The sequence below is a fragment of the Lepidochelys olivacea genome, assembly GCF_965140295.1.
Source record: "Lepidochelys olivacea isolate rLepOli2 genome assembly, chromosome: 16".
NCBI lineage: Eukaryota > Metazoa > Chordata > Testudines > Cheloniidae > Lepidochelys > Lepidochelys olivacea.
Window position 1 is genome coordinate 7,000,417 of NC_140426.1, and position 16,182 is coordinate 7,016,598.

The following is a 16,182-nucleotide window of genomic DNA, read 5'->3' on the forward strand; positions in this document are numbered from 1 at the left end:
TGCCTCGTGGCAGCAGACGGTACAGTACGACTGGTAGCCATCATCGTCATGTCCGAGGTGCTCCTGGCCACGTCGGCTGGGAGCGCCTGGGCAGACATGGGCGCAGGGACTAAATTTGGAGTGACTTGACCAGGTCATTCTCTTTAGTCCTGCAGTCAGTCCTATTGAACCGTCTTATGGTGAGCGGGCAGGCGATACGGACTGCTAGCAGTCGTACTGTACCATCTTCTGCCAGGCAGGCAAGAGATGAGGATGGCTAGCAGTCGTACTGTACCATCTTCTGCCAGGCAGGCAAGAGATGTGGATGGCTAGCAGTCGTACTGTACCATCTTCTGCCAGGCAGCCATGAGATGTGGATGGCATGCAGTCCTTCTGCACCATCTGCTGCCAGCCAAAGATGTAAAAGATAGATGGAGTGGGTCAAAACAAGAAATAGACCAGATTTGTTTTGTACTCATTTGCCTCCTCCCCTGTCTAGGGGACTCATTCCTCTAGGTCACACTGCAGTCACTCACAGAGAAGGTGCAGCGAGGTAAATCTAGCCATGTATCAATCAGAGGCCAGGCTAACCTTCTTGTTCCAATAAGGACAAAAACTTAGGTGCACCATTTCTTATTGGAACCCTCCGTGAAGTCCTGCCTGAAATACTCCTTGATGTAAAGACACCCCCTTTGTTGATTTTAGCTCCCTGAAGCCAACCCTGTAAGCCGTGTCGTCAGTCGCCCCTCCCTCCGTCAGAGCAATGGCAGACAATCGTTCCGCGCCTTTTTTCTGTGCGGACGCCATACCAAGGCAAGCATGGAGGCCGCTCAGCTCACTTTGGCAATTAGGAGCACATTAAACACCACACGCGTTATCCAGCAGTATATGCAGCACCAGAACCTGGCAAAGCGATACCGGGCGAGGAGGCGACGTCAGCACGGTCACGTGAGTGATCAGGACATGGACACAGATTTCTCTGAAAGCATGGGCCCTGCCAATGCATGCATCATGGTGCTAATGGGGCAGGTTCATGCTGTGGAACGCCGATTCTGGGCTCGGGAAACAAGCACAGACTGGTGGGACCGCATAGTGTTGCAGGTCTGGGACGATTCCCAGTGGCTGCGAAACTTTTGCATGCGTAAGGGCACTTTCATGGAACTTTGTGACTTGCTTTCCCCTGCCCTGAGGCGCATGAATACCAAGATGAGAGCAGCCCTCACAGTTGAGAAGCGAGTGGCGTTAGCCCTGTGGAAGCTTGCAACGCCAGACAGCTACCGGTCAGTTGGGAATCAATTTGGAGTGGGCAAATCTACTGTGGGGGCTGCTGTGATGCAAGTAGCCCACGCAATCAAAGATCTGCTGATATCAAGGGTAGTGACCCTGGGAAATGTGCAGGTCATAGTGGATGGCTTTGCTGCAATGGGATTCCCTAACTGTGGTGGGGCTATAGACGGAACCCATATCCCTATCTTGGCACTGGAGCACCAAGCCGCCGACTACATAAACCGGAAGGGGTACTTTTCGATAGTGCTGCAAGCTCTGGTGGATCACAAGGGACGTTTCACCAACATCAACGTGGGATGGCCGGGAAAGGTGCATGATGCTCGCATCTTCAGGAACTCTGGTCTGTTTCAAAAGCTGCAGGAAGGGACTTTATTCCCAGACCAGAAAATAACTGTTGGGGATGTTGAAATGCCTATATGTATCCTTGGGGACCCAGCCTACCCCTTAATGCCATGGCTCATGAAGCCGTACACAGGCAGCCTGGACAGTAGTCAGGAGCTGTTCAACTACAGGCTGAGCAAGTGCAGAATGGTGGTAGAATGTGCATTTGGACGTTTAAAGGCGCGCTGGCGCAGTTTACTGACTCGCTTAGACCTCAGCGAAACCAATATTCCCACTGTTATTACTGCTTGCTGTGAGCTACATAATATCTATGAGAGTAAGGGGGAGATGTTTATGGCGGGGTGGGAGGTTGAGGCAAATCGCCTGGCTGCTGGTTACGCGCAGCCAGACACCAGGGCGGTTAGAAGAGCACAGGAGGGCGCGGTACGCATCAGAGAAGCTTTGAAAACCAGTTTCATGACTGGCCAGGCTACGGTTTGAAAGTTCTGTTTGTTTCTCCTTGATGAAACCCCCCGCCCCTTGGTTCACTCTACTTCCCTGTAAGCTAACCACCCGCCCCTCCTCCCTTCAATCACTGCTTGCAGAGGCAATAAAGTCATTGTTGCTTCACATTCATGCATTCTTTATTCATTCATCACACAAATAGGGGGATGACTACCAAGGTAGCCCAGGAGGGGTGGTGGAGGAGGGAAGGAAAATGCCACACAGCACTTTAAGCACAGCACTTTAAAAGTTTACAACTTTAAAATTTATTGAATGACAGCCTTCTTTTTTTTGGGCAATCCTCTGCGGTGGAGTGGCTGGTTGGCCGGAGGCCCCCCCACCGCGTTCTTGGGCGTCTGGGTGTGGAGGCTATGGAACTTGGGGAGGAGGGCGGTTGGTTACAGAGGGGCTGCAGTGGCAGTCTGTGCTCCAGCTGCCTTTGCTGCAGCTCAACCATACACTGGAGCATACTGGTTTGGTCCTGCAGCAGCCTCAGCATTGAATCCTGCCTCCTCTCATCACGCTGCCGCCACATTTGAGCTTCAGCCCTCTCTTCAGACCGCCACTTACTCTCTTCAGCCAGCCACCTCTCCTCCCGGTCATTTTGTGCTTTCCTGCACTCTGACATTATTTGCCTCCACGCATTCGTCTGTGCTCTGTCAGTGTGGGAGGACAGCATGAGCTCGGAGAAGATTTCATCGCGAGTGTGTTTTTTTTTTTCTTTCTAAGCTTCGCTAGCCTCTGGGAAGGAGAAGATCCTGTGATCATTGAAACACATGCAGCTGGTGGAGGGAAAAAAAAGGGACAGTGGTATTTAAAAAGACACATTTTATAAAACAGTGGCTACACTCTTTCAGGGTAAACCTTGCTGTTAACATTACATACATAGCACATGTGCTTTCGTTACAAGGTCGCATTTTGCCTCCTCCCACTGCGTGACTACCCCCTCAACCTTCCCCCCTCCCTGTGGCTAACAGCGGGGAACATTTCTGTTTAGCCACAGGCAAACAGCCCAGCAGGAATGGGCTCCTCTGAGTGTCCCCTGAAGAAAAGCACTCTATTTCAACCAGGTGACCATGAATTAGATCTCACTCTCCTGAGGATAACACAGAGAGATAAAGAACGGATGTTGTTTGAATGCCAGCAAACATACACTGCAATGCTTTGTTCTACAATGATTCCCGAGTACGTGTTACTGGCCTGGAGTGGTAAAGTGTCCTACCATGAAGGACGCAATAAGGCTGCCCTCCCCAGAAACCTTTTGCAAAGGCTTTAGGACTACATCTAGGAGAACCGCAAATGCCAGGGCAAAGTAACCCTTTCACATGCTTGCTTTTAAACCATGTATAGTATTTTAAAAGGTACACTCACCAGAGGTCCCTTCTCCGCCTGCTGGGTCCAGGAGGCAGCCTTGGGTGGGTTCGGGGGGTACTGGCTCCAGGTCTAGGGTGAGAAACAGTTCCTGGCTGTCGGAAAAACCGGTTTCTCCGCTTGCTTGCTGTGAGCTATCTACAACCTCCTCATCATCATCATCTTCTTCGTCCCCAAAACCTGCTTCCGTATTGCCTCCATCTCCATTGAAGGAGTCAAACAACACGGCTGGGGTAGTGGTGGCTGAACCCCCTAAAATGGCATGCAGCTCATCATAGAAGCGGCATGTTTGGGGCTCTGACCCAGAGCGGCTGTTCGCCTCTCTGGTTTTCTGGTAGGCTTGCCTCAGCTCCTTCAGTTTCACGTGGCACTGCTTCGGGTCCCTGTTATGGCCTCTGTGCTTCATGCCCTGGGAGATTTTGACAAAGGTTTTGGCATTTCGAAAACTGGAACGGAGTTCTGATAGCACGGATTCCTCTCCCCAAACAGCGATCAGATCCCGTACCTCCCGTTCGGTCCATGCTGGAGCTCTTTTGCGATTCTGGGACTCCATCATGGTCACCTGTGCTGATGAGCTCTGCATGGTCACCTGCAGCTTGCCACGCTGACCAAACAGGAAATGAGATTCAAAAGTTCGCGGTTCTTTTCCTGTCTACCTGACCAGTGCATCTGAGTTGAGAGTGCTGTCCAGAGCGGTCATAATGGAGCACTCTGGGATAGCTCCCGGAGGCCAATACCATCGAATTGTGTCCACAGTACCCCAAATTCGAGCCGGCAACGTCGATTTAAGCGCTAATCCACTTGTCAGGGATGGAGTAAGGAAATCGATTTTAAGAGCCCTTTAAGTCGAAATAAAGGGCTTCATTGTGTGGACGGGTGCAGGTTTACATCGATTTAACGCTGCTAAATTCGACCTAAAGTCCTCGTGTAGACCAGGGCTTAGAGGGCCAGTGTGAAGCTGTCTAGACAGAGAATGGCTACACCCTTTCTCCTGGCAGCTGATGGCCTGGGCCCCTCCCCTGCAAGGTGTGAGCTGAAGGTGTTGGAGAACAAAGAGATCAGGTGGCCTCCTGGCCTGGGAAAGAGACAAAGGTGAGAGGAGGGCCTGGAGAGTTCAGTTTGGAGGTGGCCGGGGAAATGGAGGGAGGACCAGAGGAGGCTCTGGCCTCCCTGCCCCCCAAGATGGACCTGACTGAGGGGTCCTGTTCTCTGTACCTACAAGCTCTGTGTTAGACCATGTTCCTGTTGTCTAATAAACCTTCTGTTTTACTACCTGGCTGAGAGTCACGTCTGACTGCAGAATTGGGGTGCAGGGCCACTGGCTTCCCCAGAAACCCTGCCTGTACAGATTCGCTGTGGGAAGCGCACGGTGTGAGAAGGGGATGCTGAATGCTCTGAGGTCAAAGGAAGGTCAAAGCTGTGTAAGCTTCTTGCCCTGGAGACAGTCTGCTCACAGAGAGGAGGCTCCCCTAGAGTCCTGACAGGCTTCATATGGAGTAGTTCCAGAGCATCGCCCGGTGACTCCGTGACAACTGGTGGCAGTGGGGGCATGTACTGCACCCCATGAATGGTGCTTCTTGCAGTAAGTGACTGGGGAGCAGTAAATTGAAGGGGGATTAACAAGGACCAGGCGTGCTGTGAAGGCTCAGAGAGGGGCGGTTTCGGGGCGAAGGAGCTACGCTTAACCCCTGGGAGAGTATGACCAGCAAGAAGGACTGTTGCAGTAATGGGATCCCCCTGAGGACTGCAGTGTGCAGTCTCAGGGGCGGAGGAGTCTGCGGCTTGACCCTGGAGAGGTGGTGACCTGGAGAAGGGCTGGCACACTAGAGGTTCTTCCTGGAAACTGTGGGGAGCTGAGAGCACACTGGCCTGCGAGTCCACAACAACTTGGGAACAGCGAAGTGATGGCCTATCACCATCTCCTTAAGAAGGACATTGTAAACCTGTGCCAAAAGAGAGGGTTACGCATTGGAAAGTTCACCAAAGCACAGTTAATTGTGCAGCTGCAGGACGATGACCGCTCTAAGGAGCAGATTCCTGACCCAAATGGGGCTACAAGAGGATCTGGGAGCAGCTGGAGTGGCAGCCAGGCATCCCCAAGAGTCCTGTCCCCAACCAGATGGGGGTCTTCAAGATTGGGCTCCTCATCAGGGGATCGGAGATGGATGGGATTGGAGCTGAGTCTGAGAGAGTGAGAGGACCGTGAGAGACAGCAAGAGCCCGAGGAAGAGCTGCAGGAGCAACAGCAGCAGCATGAACTGGCAATGGTGGATCACTTCACTGAGCTGGGAGCCAATCCTCCCATCAGGTGTCCCACGTTCAGAGTCACTGGGAAAACAGCCCAGAACCTGGAGAGAGAGGTCAAGGACATGCTGGTTTTAGAGGTGATCCAGCTGTTCCACAGCCTATGGGCCTCCCCTGTGGGGCTGGTCCCCAAGAAAGATGGGTCGATCCAATTCTGTGTGGACTATTGGAAGCTTAATGCCATCACCGTGTCTGATGCCTGCCCCGTGCCTAGGCCTGGTGAGATTCTAGACAGGCTCGGGGTGGGGGGCTCATTACCTCTCTACTATGGATCTCACCAAGGGCGACTGGCAGGTGCCTTTGGGTCCAGATGCCAGGTTGAAATCTGCCTTGACCTACCCCTTTGCGGCTCTTTGAGTTCCTGGTCCTGCCTTTCGACCTCAAGGGGGCGTCAGCCACCTCCCAGCACCGGGTGGATTGGTTACTGAGGGGGATGGAGAACTTGGCCCTGGCGTGCATTGATGACATCTGTGTCTTTAGCCAGACCTGGGAGGAACACATGTCCCGGGTGAAGAGGGTGCTGGGCTGCCCCAAGGGGACAAGACTGATGGTAAAAGCTGAAAAGTGTAAGGTGGAGATGATCAGAGATTGGCCTGTTCCCCAGACCAAGAAACAGGTCCAGGCCTTTATTGGGATGGCGGGGTACTACTGGAGGTTTGTAGCCCACTTGAGCTCCCTAGCTGCCCCCATCACTGAGCTATGTAAGAAGGGGGAGCCATACAAGCTGGTCTGGACCGAACAGTGCCAGAGGGCTCTGTGTGTTGAAGGAGGCTCTAATCCATGGGCCGGTAAATCTGGTAAACCCAGACTTTGCCAAGGCCTTTACAGTGTTCACCAACGCCTCAGACTCAGGGCTGGGTGTGGTGCTGATGCAAGCCAATGCTAAGTGGGAGAGACACCCCATCGGGTACCTGAGCAAGAAGTGCTGCCCCGGGAGCAGAATTATGTGGCCATAGAGAAGAAATGCTTGGCCATGGTGCAGGCCCTTAAAAAGCTGCGGCTGTACCTATTTGGGCTTCGCTTTACTGTGTATACTGACCACTCTGCCCTGATGTGGCTGCATCCAATGAAAGGGGCTGATGCCGAGCTGCTGGTGACAGACACACCTGGTCAGAGGGTGGCCAAGGTCAAGATGGGGGCAGTTAACCAAGAGAGCCTGAATCACAGCCCTCCAGACTGGAGCACTGGAAGAAGACCTGGTCCCAGTTTGAACCCCAGGGGTTTTGGGATGGCAAAAGGGCAAGGGCCGCATAAACCTTCCCAAATGCAGCCTGCGAGTGCCATCGAGCATGCCCAACCTAAGGTGGGCCTGAAACTGGAAGGGTCTGGTGTAACTCTCTCCAAGAAATTGGAGAGATGCATGGGAACGTTGGTGGGTTCGAATTCCCCAGGTCACCGGCTAAAGTGACCCCGTTCAGTTCGGTCTCAAAGGGGAGAGAGATGTGACGAAGTGGGACTGTTCTTAATGTTCTCTCTGAATACTCTGTGGGTGCCTCAGTTTCCCCAATGCATTTCTTAAGTATCTGGGTGGTGGGATAAGCTGTGTGATTGTTGCAGAACCTTAGAGGGCCAGTGTGAGGCTGTCTAGACAGAGAATGGCCGACACCCTGTCTCCTGGCAACTGATGGCCTGGGCCTCTCCCCTGCAAGGTGTGAGCTGAAGGTATTGGAGAACAAAGAGATCAGGTGGCCTCCTGGCCCCGGAAAGAGACAAAGGCGAGAGGAGGGGCTGTAGAGTTTCAGTTTGGAGGTGGCAGGAGAAATGGAGGGAGGGCCAGAGGAGGCTCTGGCTCCCCCCCCCCCGAAGATGGACCTGACTGAGGGGTCCTGTTCTCTGTACCTACAATCTCTGTGTTAGACCATGTTCCTGTTGTCTAATAAACCTTCTGTTTTACTGCCTGGCTGAGAGTCACGTCTGACTGCAGAATTGGGGTGCAGGGCCACTGGCTTCCCCAGAAACCCTGCCTGTACAGACTCGCTGTGGGAAGCGCACGGTGTGAGAAGGGGATGCTGAATGCTCTGAGGTCAAAGGAAGGTCAAAGCTGTGTAAGCTTCTTGCCCTGGAGACAGTCTGCTCACAGAGAGGAGGCTCCCCTAGAGTCCTGACAAGCTTCATATGGAGTAGTTCCAGAGCATCGCCCGGGGGCTCTGTGACAGTAGGTACTTGAAGACTGTAGTCAGGTCATCCCTTAACCTTCTCTTTCTTGAGCTAAATAGATTGAACTCCTTGAGTCTGTCACTATAAAGCATGTTTTCTTATCCTATAATCGTTCTCATGGCTCTTCTCCGAACCCTCTCCAATTTATCAACATCCTTCTTGAATTGAGCACACCAGAAACGTACACAGGATTCCAGCAGCAGTCACACCAGTGCCAAATACCGAGGTGAAATAAGATTCCCCTGTCTATGCTTCCCAGGTTCATATTAGCTCTTTTGGTCACATAAGGAGCTCATGTTAGGCTGATTTATCCACCACAACCCCCAGATCCTTTTCAGAGTCACTGCTTTCCAGGATAGAGGCCCCCACCCTGTAAGCATGGTTTACGTTCTTTTTTCTGAGGTGTATACATTTGCATTTAGCCACATTTAAAATGCATATTGTTTGCCTGCGCCCAGTTTACCAAGTGCTCTGGTCCTCTTCGTTAGTGACCTGTGCAGTTAATAATTTACTACTCCCCCAGTTTTTGTGTTTGTCATCTGTACATCTCATGCCAGGCTGGTCTGTGCTTACTCCTTTGCTGACCCCCCCCACCCCATTTGATCTCCTGCTTTCGGACAGGACCAGGGAGGACACAGTGCGGCAAATTGTGGCAGGTCTAACGGGCGATGCCGAAGGGTCTGGTGACTTAGCCAATGAGCTTTCGAAAGCTGACCCAGTGACGCTGGAAAATGGCCAGGAGAGTGACGATGACATCTCTGAGCCAGAGGACTGGCTGCCTGACCCAGTTGATGCTGACCCAGGTTAGACACTAGGATCGGAGCAGCTGCCCCCATCCTGACCTGAACGTTCTGCAGCCCATGACTTCCTCCTTGTTCCCTTTTATGGTGGTGTGAGCGCTGCTTGTCCCCAGGCCCTCCGTGGGGCCGAGCCTGGGGAGGTGGGGAGACTGTCTCTCATGTTCTGTTCTGGCTTGTCTTCTTAGGGAAGTTGAGTTCCAAGCGCCGCTCCTCGGACATCATCAGCCTGCTGGTGAGCATCTATGGGAGCAAGGATCTGTTCATCAATGAGTACCGCACGCTGTTGGCTGACCGTCTGCTCCACCAGTTCAACTACAGCGCTGAAAGGTGAGGCCTGCACCCGCCCCCAGGATCTGCAGGGGAGATGCTCCAGCCAGGTAGTCCCGGGAAAGGGGATGTGGGGCTGTCTCTGCAGTTCTGGGTTCCCAGCCTAAAATCCGTGATCCCACCCACTGAGCTGTGGCTGTCTACTTGGACACTTGTCATCGGACGGAGACTGGAGTGAAATGGCCTCTGGCTTTGTGTGGCTAGCACCAGGAGAGCAGCATGAGCCATCAGAGGCAGGGAACCTGGCAGTGCAGGCCAGAATCTTTTGAAGGCAAGGTCAGCCACAGAGCTGAATCCCTGGCCTCTCAGTCTGACAGGCCGTCCTGGGCCCAGCTGGCTGCACAGCATACCCTATGCAGCCCTGAGATGCTAGGAAGAGGACACTGTGCTGCTCAATGAGGGAAAAGAGTTGGAGTCCAGGGAAAAGAGCAGGCTTTGTCCCTCCCCAGGATCCTCCTGGCTCCATCACATCTGCTTCAGGGGAACTGAAGGCCTGCAGAGGCCGTTATGTGGGGAGGCAGCATTGCCCAGTAGGAAGAGCATGGGACTGGGAGTCAGGAGACCTGGGTTCTGTCCCCAGCTCTGCCTCTGACTTGCTTGCTGACCTTGGGCAAGTCACGTTGGTTCTTGCACCTTTAGAATGGGGCTAATGAAAGCCAGACGCTCTGGCATGAATAGCTGGCAAGGGGGCCAGGCATGCTCCTGTGTTGTCAGTTAGGGATGGCCAGGGCAGGTACAAACTGCCAGCCCAACGGCAGGGGGATGGGAAGTTCCTGCAGCAGCCCCAGGCTCAGAGGGGTGAACGATGGATGCAGGCGAGTCCCTCCTCACTCAAATGCTTGGGACCATCTGCCTGAGATAGCAGAGACTGCAGGGACAGCGTGTTCCAAGGGACTGCCATTCCCTGCTGTGCTCTGTGGGGGGGGGGGCGGCTCAGCTTCTCTTTCCCAGTGTCTTGCTTGTGATCCTCTGCCTCTGTCGTCAGGGAAATCCGCAACGTGGAGCTGCTGAAGCTGCGATTTGGCGAAGCCCAGATGCACTATTGTGAAGTCATGTTAAAAGTAGGTTGTTGATGATCCAGGGCTTGGTGCGTGCGCCACAGCACATCTCAGGGTGTCTCAGAGAATGGCAGCCAGGGGTCGCCTGTGGGATGCTTGCCTTAAATCTGAGCCCGTACCTTGGAGAGGGGCCTCTGGGGGTATTGCAGAGTAAGGGGGGGCCTTTTGGAGGGGGACAGAAGCACCATGGGGAATGAGAGGGGCTCCCCGGGACTCTGAGTGAGAGATTGAGGGGAATCCATGGGGAGTGAGAGTGATGTGGGCATCCCAGCACTGTGGTCAAAGTCCTTCCATATTTGAGCCCTTGAGTGGGTTGGGCTGGTGAATCTGGGGCTGTCATCCCATCTGTCACTAGAGCAGGTACAGCAGAGGCAGCAACTTGGCTGCAGGTGTGGGGCAATCTCCGCTTGTCCCTGGTGGTCTGTGCTAAAGCCAGTCTGGTGTTCTCCTCAGTGGATAGTGGGGACAAACAGCCACCTAATGTCCCCATCCTCCCCTTCAGACAGTTCTCATGCCCCGATCTCCAGCTCAAGTCTCTCTTCCTTTGTGATGGCCCCTGTGACCTCTGGCCTGCTGTGGGGCCCAGCCCTGGCTCTGCTTCGGAGCCTGGCCAGGAGAAGAGCAGGCACTTTGAACTAGGTGCTGTGTCCTGCCTCTCCCCAGGATATGGCTGACTCGCGGCGCATTAACACCAACATCCGTGATGAGGAAGAGAAGCTCCCAGAGGAGGAGAGGCCCCCATTTAGCCTCGTTGCTGTCATCCTGTCTAGCGAGTTCTGGCCGCCACTGAAAGAGGAGAAGCTGGAGCTCCCCGAGCAAATTAAGGAGGCCATGGAAGCCTATTCCAAGAAGTATGAGAAGTTAAAGGTGAGGGAGTCCTGTGATCTGTCTAGCTAGGGCAGGGGATGCCTTGCAGTTAGCAATGGGGGACGGTTGGCACCCACGAGAGAGAATACAGAGCGGGGCTCCTTCACCCTTGGCTTTGGAGAGCCTGTTCCACCAGGGGCCTTCAGAGCAGGTGGAGAAGCTGGAGGCAGCATGGAGAGTAATTAGAAAGAGAAATGGCTGGTTGCTGCCAAAGCTGTGTTCTTGGCCCTTCCAAGGTGCTTTTGCTCCCCATCTGGTTCCACTTGTTGCCTGCATCCCTGGCAATGCACGTCTCCTCCTGGGTCCTTAGTCTTCTCCCCTCATCTCCTGTAGCCCTTTGTGGCAGAAGACACCTCTGTCCATGCACCTTTAACTAGACCTTGTGTCAAGGTGGAGGCTGCAGGACAGGGGTGGGCAAACTACGGCCAGCGGGCTGGATCCGGCCTCTCAGGGCTTTGGATCCAGCCCGCGGGATTGCCCCCCCGTGGTTCCGCAGGCCCTGCACTGGCACCATGTCCCTGGGGCCCCGGGGGAGGGGAGCGGAGGGCTTTGTGTGTTGTTGTCCTTGCCTCCATTGGCTGGGAATGGGGAACCGTGGCCAATGGTAGCTTCAGGGGAGGTATCTGGAGGTGTGGCAAGGGCGGCACGTGTTGCTCCCCCTGGAGGGGCTGCGCAGGGACGTGGAGCCAGCCGCTTCCCGGAGCAGCGCTGCTTGGGGCCAGGGCAGGCGTGCAGGGAGCCTGCCCTGGCCCCGGAGCCTGCCACTGCCACCCCAGGGCCGCTTTAGGTAAGCGGTGCTGGGCCAGAGCCCAAACCCCTCCTGCACACCGTTTCCCAACTCCCTGCCCTGAGCCCCCTGCCACACTCCACACTGCTCCTGCACCCCAACCCCCTTCCCTGAGCGCCCTGCTGCACCCTGCACCCCTCCTCTGCCCCAATCCCTTGCCCTGAGCCCGTTCCTGCACACCCCTCCGCACCTCCTCCCCCACCCCACCCCTAAATACAATTTCCCACCCCTGCTCCAGGAACTCCTTCCCCACTACACAGAGGTGAGGGGTTCTCATCTCTGTGGAGCCAGCTGTATGGACTTACCCAGGCTGCTGCATGCCAGGCAGAGCCGAGAGCAAACATTAATAAGACCAAAGAGCCAGTTTGTAGGATGCCTGTTGGCTGAGGCCAGCCCTGCACAGTGGCAGTGGTTTAACAGAAGGGATGATTTTATCCCCATGTAGGAAACCTGGGGCAGCTCTGTGTGGGGATGCTCCCGTATTGATTTCACACACCTTAGAGCAGCTTAGCTTGTGTGAATACATTCTACAGGCACCAGCTAAACCAGTAGAACCTGTTTAAAACCATTATAAATGTTCACACATGAGTGCATCAGTTTAGAAAAAGCAACTGAATTCAAAGCAGCGAGAGATGTGTGTGCCCGGAAACCCAGTTGGGTCTCATGAGCTAACCTCCATGCAGCGGCCTCAGCGTGGTGAGAGCAAATGGAAACCTGGCTTCTCATGAATTCAGTCCCCACTGCCCACCCTCTTGCTGTCTGTGATCCAATTCTGTCTCAGGCGGAGAGTTGGCCGGGTTGCGGGGCTTCCTGGGATCGTTGTCATGCCAGACAGCCCGCCTGTGTCTAGCCTTCTCCCCATCGGCAAATGCCTACTGGGGGTGGGGATGCTCATGGTGTGGGGTGCCAGTGCCCTCCCCGCCTCCAGGAGACTGTCTAGGGAGGAAATGCCAAATAGCCTCTGTCTAATGGTTTACATCCCTGGCCCAGTGGGCAGAGGGCTCTCGGCCTACGAGGTGACACCCATTCCCACCTTGGAGAGGCTGCGTCACTCCTAATGGAATCCTGCTCCGATTGAATAGCGCTTCTGGATAGAAACGAGTCCATCTGCCCTCAGGCCTTCTTCAGGCTGTGCTGCAGCAGGGCAGATTGGGAAGAGGTGATGCAGGGCCAGTGTCAGAAAGGGAGGGACTGGGCAATGGCCTGTATGGGGCGGGGAGGGGTGGAAGAGGTTGGGCCCGGAGGGCTGAGGAACTGTCAGGTGGTGGGGGAGGGCTGTGCCTCTGTCTTGTGGGAGAGCAGTGGCTATGTGGGGCTGAGCACGGTGCAGGCTGCAGGGAGTGGCTGTTCTATTCATGAGTGGCAGTCAGTGTGATAACAGTCAGTGAGTGACCTGTCGTGCATGTGAAGTGTGAGCAGCTGCTTCTTCTGCTTCCAGGCCATGAGGACTCTCAATTGGAAGCATCACCTGGGCCTGGTGAACCTGGATGTGGAGCTGGCAGATCGCACCGTCTCCCTCTCCGTGTCTCCTGTGCATGCAGCCATCATCCTGCACTTCCAGAGCAAGAGTGAGTGAGGCCAGGTGGGCCCAGCCACACTCCCTGGCGTCAAGTATCGGGGGGGGGAGCCGTGTTAGTCTGGATCTGTAAAAGCGGCAAAGAGTCCTGTGGCACCTTATAGACAGACGTACTGGAGCATAAGCTTTCATGGGTGAATACCCACTTCGTGGGATGCATGTAGTGGAAATTTCCAGAGGCAGGTATAAATATGCAAGCAAGAATCATGCTAGGGATAACGAGGTTAGTTCAATCAGGGAGGCTGAGGCCCTCTTCTAGCAGTTGAGGTGTGAACACCAAGGGAGGAGAAACTGCTTTTGTAGTTGTGTTCACCACTGCCCTCTGCTGGGCAGGACAGGCCCCTTCTGCTCACACAGACCTAACACTTGGAGACTTAGGGTAGCAGATCCAGAGGCCACTGATTCTGGCTGTGGGCTGCTACTCTTAGTGCTTCCCTGAGAGAGGCCATTCCCCTGCACAGCAGCTCAGCGCACAGCCTGCTTTCAGGAACACATTGCGCAGTTACCCCCCTGACTACTCTGTCCACTTGCAGCTCCTCCCTCAGTTCCCGTCACATCTGCCTGCTCCCTCCCTGCTCTCACACCCTGCCCCACAGCTCCCTCCCTCTGGTGGTGCCAGTCCAGTGCCATCCCAAGTGCAGAGAGATTGCAGCAGTTCCCTCTGAGTAGCCTATTCAGTGACTTCCTAGGTTGGGGGCTGGGGTGGGACGACTGTTGAGATGAGAGGGGACGTGATAAAGGAGTGAACCTGATTTGTGTATTCAGTGACACTGCAGGGCAGCAGAGCTGGCACTGGCAAAAGGAAATCTTTCTTTCACACAACATAGTTAGCCTGAAGAACTCATTGTAATGAGGTTAGAGAAGCCAAGTGCTTAACAGGCTTCAGAAAAGGCCTGGCCATTGATGTGAATAACACAAACATCCACTGTTACATTAGAAGGGCTAGAATCCTGCGTAGGCATCTAAGCCTGCCCTTCACATACAGGGTTTGGGATACACATGATCCCAGAATAGCCCACCATGGCGATTCTTGCCCTTCCTGTGCAGGCTCGCTCGACAGGAAGTTGCTGCTGGGGACAGGACACTGGGCCAGAGGGAGTGCTAGTGTGATCTGCTCTGGCATTGCCTGTGCTGATGGTATGCAGGCTCAGGCCTGTGCGGTGGCGGTGTTATCTTGATGCTGGGCTGGGCATTCCTGTCCTCAGTCCAATTCCCATACCAGGAAGTGACTCTGCTCTTCCTCGTGGTGCCTGTGGTCTCCCTCAGGCACGTGGACGCTGGCGGAGCTGAGTGAACTGCTGAAGGTTCCCGTGACATCGCTGAGGCGTAAGATGACCCTGTGGCTGCAGCAGGGCGTCCTACGGGAGGATCCCCAGGGCACATTCACAGTGATTGAGGAGGAGCAGAAGGATCAGGTGGAGAAGGTGGTTCTGATAGACAGTGATGAAGAAGGTGACTCTGCCATGGCATCACAGGCTGACCAGAAAGAGGAGGAGTTGCAGGTACTTTCCTGAGCACCTTGGGTGTTTCCAGGGTGGGAAGATCCTCGCCATTCCTTTGTGTGGTGGTTTGTTGCTCTGTTCCAGTCGCCTCCAGTTAGCAGCATGACCAGTCTAGGGTGAATGGGGCTAATGCTCCCACCTCAAGGCTGGGCTGCGAGGCACAGGCTAGGAGCCAGCCATACACCGTGTCTCCAGTCTCTGGAGGGACTTTGCCCCAGAACCAGCTGCTTTCAGAGGGCCCCAGGAATTCCTAAAAGTAGTGATAAGCCATCTCCTCTGGCTTGAAATGGCCACTGTCCAGCCAGAGGAGCCTTGGGCCGAGCCTTGGGCCATGCCCTGGGCTCCACCATTCTTCCTGGGTTCCTCAGAAGGGGTGTGAAGTCTAGCAGCCAGAAAGGTTAGGGTCAGTCATTAGGGATTCTGTGGGCCCTGGGAAAGGATAAAGAGAGCTGCCATGGAACATGAAGGGATTCAGCCTGCACTTGGCCACGGAGAGTTGTTAGCGCACTGTTGGCCAGAGCTTGTTCTTCAGCATTGTGTCCTAAAACGCCTAGCTCTACTGTTAGGCATTGACCATGCAAAGGGCGGGTCTGTATGGCTCCGAAAGCAGCAGAGTGCAACACGTACACTGTCAGCCCTGCAGATCCCTTTCATGCTGTTTCGAGGTGTACGTATGCTCCCAGTCTCTGTTTCCTGATTTGTAGTGAAGCATGTGGGATGCCAAGGTTGGGGGTGTGGTTGGGATTTACCCCTACCTTTGTGTCCCCCTGCAGCTTTTCTGGACGTATATTCAGGCGATGCTGACCAACCTGGAGAGCTTGTCCTTGGAGCGGATTCACAGCATGCTGAAGATGTTTGTGATGACGGGTCCTGTGGTGACAGAGATTGACATCCAGGAGCTGCAAGGCTTCCTCCAGAAGAAAGTCCGGGACCAGCAACTGATCTACTCTGGCGGTGTCTATCGCCTGCCTAAGAACTGCAGCTAGAATGCGACCCTCCCCACCAGTCCCTGGGCACTGTGCTCCCTTGCAGCCGTTTTGCCTGCCTTCAGTACCTCCGTTATACTTGCTTCAGGTGACATCCAGGTGCCCCTGTTAAGCACGGGTTCTGCCCCTCTGCTGGGTTGCTGTGGTTTCTGGGATGCTTTTTCCCCATTGGCTGCCCTTTGCGTGGTGATAGCAGCTCAGTAGTACTCTGGATTGAAGCACAGTGCACCTGGAGAGCTCCTTTGAGCTGGGCCGAGCAGAGGAGCTGGTGCTAGCAAGCCCATTTTGTCCTGTGTGTTGGTGTCTAGGGCCCATTTCCCTGGTTAATAAAAATGCTAGCCGTGTTTCTCTTACAA

The 16,182-nt window shown here is 54.5% G+C and overlaps 1 protein-coding gene across 2 annotated transcripts in view; it reads left to right on the forward strand.

The window, feature by feature from the left end:
* Positions 1-16,182, forward strand: part of ANAPC2 (anaphase promoting complex subunit 2) — a 32,281-nt gene extending 16,099 nt beyond the window's left edge. For both annotated transcript variants that reach the window (XM_084649837.1, XM_084649838.1), the window contains 7 exons: positions 8,545-8,726; positions 8,909-9,050; positions 10,036-10,111; positions 10,772-10,975; positions 13,201-13,330; positions 14,605-14,840; positions 15,614-16,182. In XM_084649837.1, the coding sequence (XP_084505963.1) occupies positions 8,545-8,726; positions 8,909-9,050; positions 10,036-10,111; positions 10,772-10,975; positions 13,201-13,330; positions 14,605-14,840; positions 15,614-15,826 (1,183 nt within the window). In that variant the 3' untranslated portion in view covers positions 15,827-16,182. The remainder of the gene's footprint in view (positions 1-8,544; positions 8,727-8,908; positions 9,051-10,035; positions 10,112-10,771; positions 10,976-13,200; positions 13,331-14,604; positions 14,841-15,613) is intronic.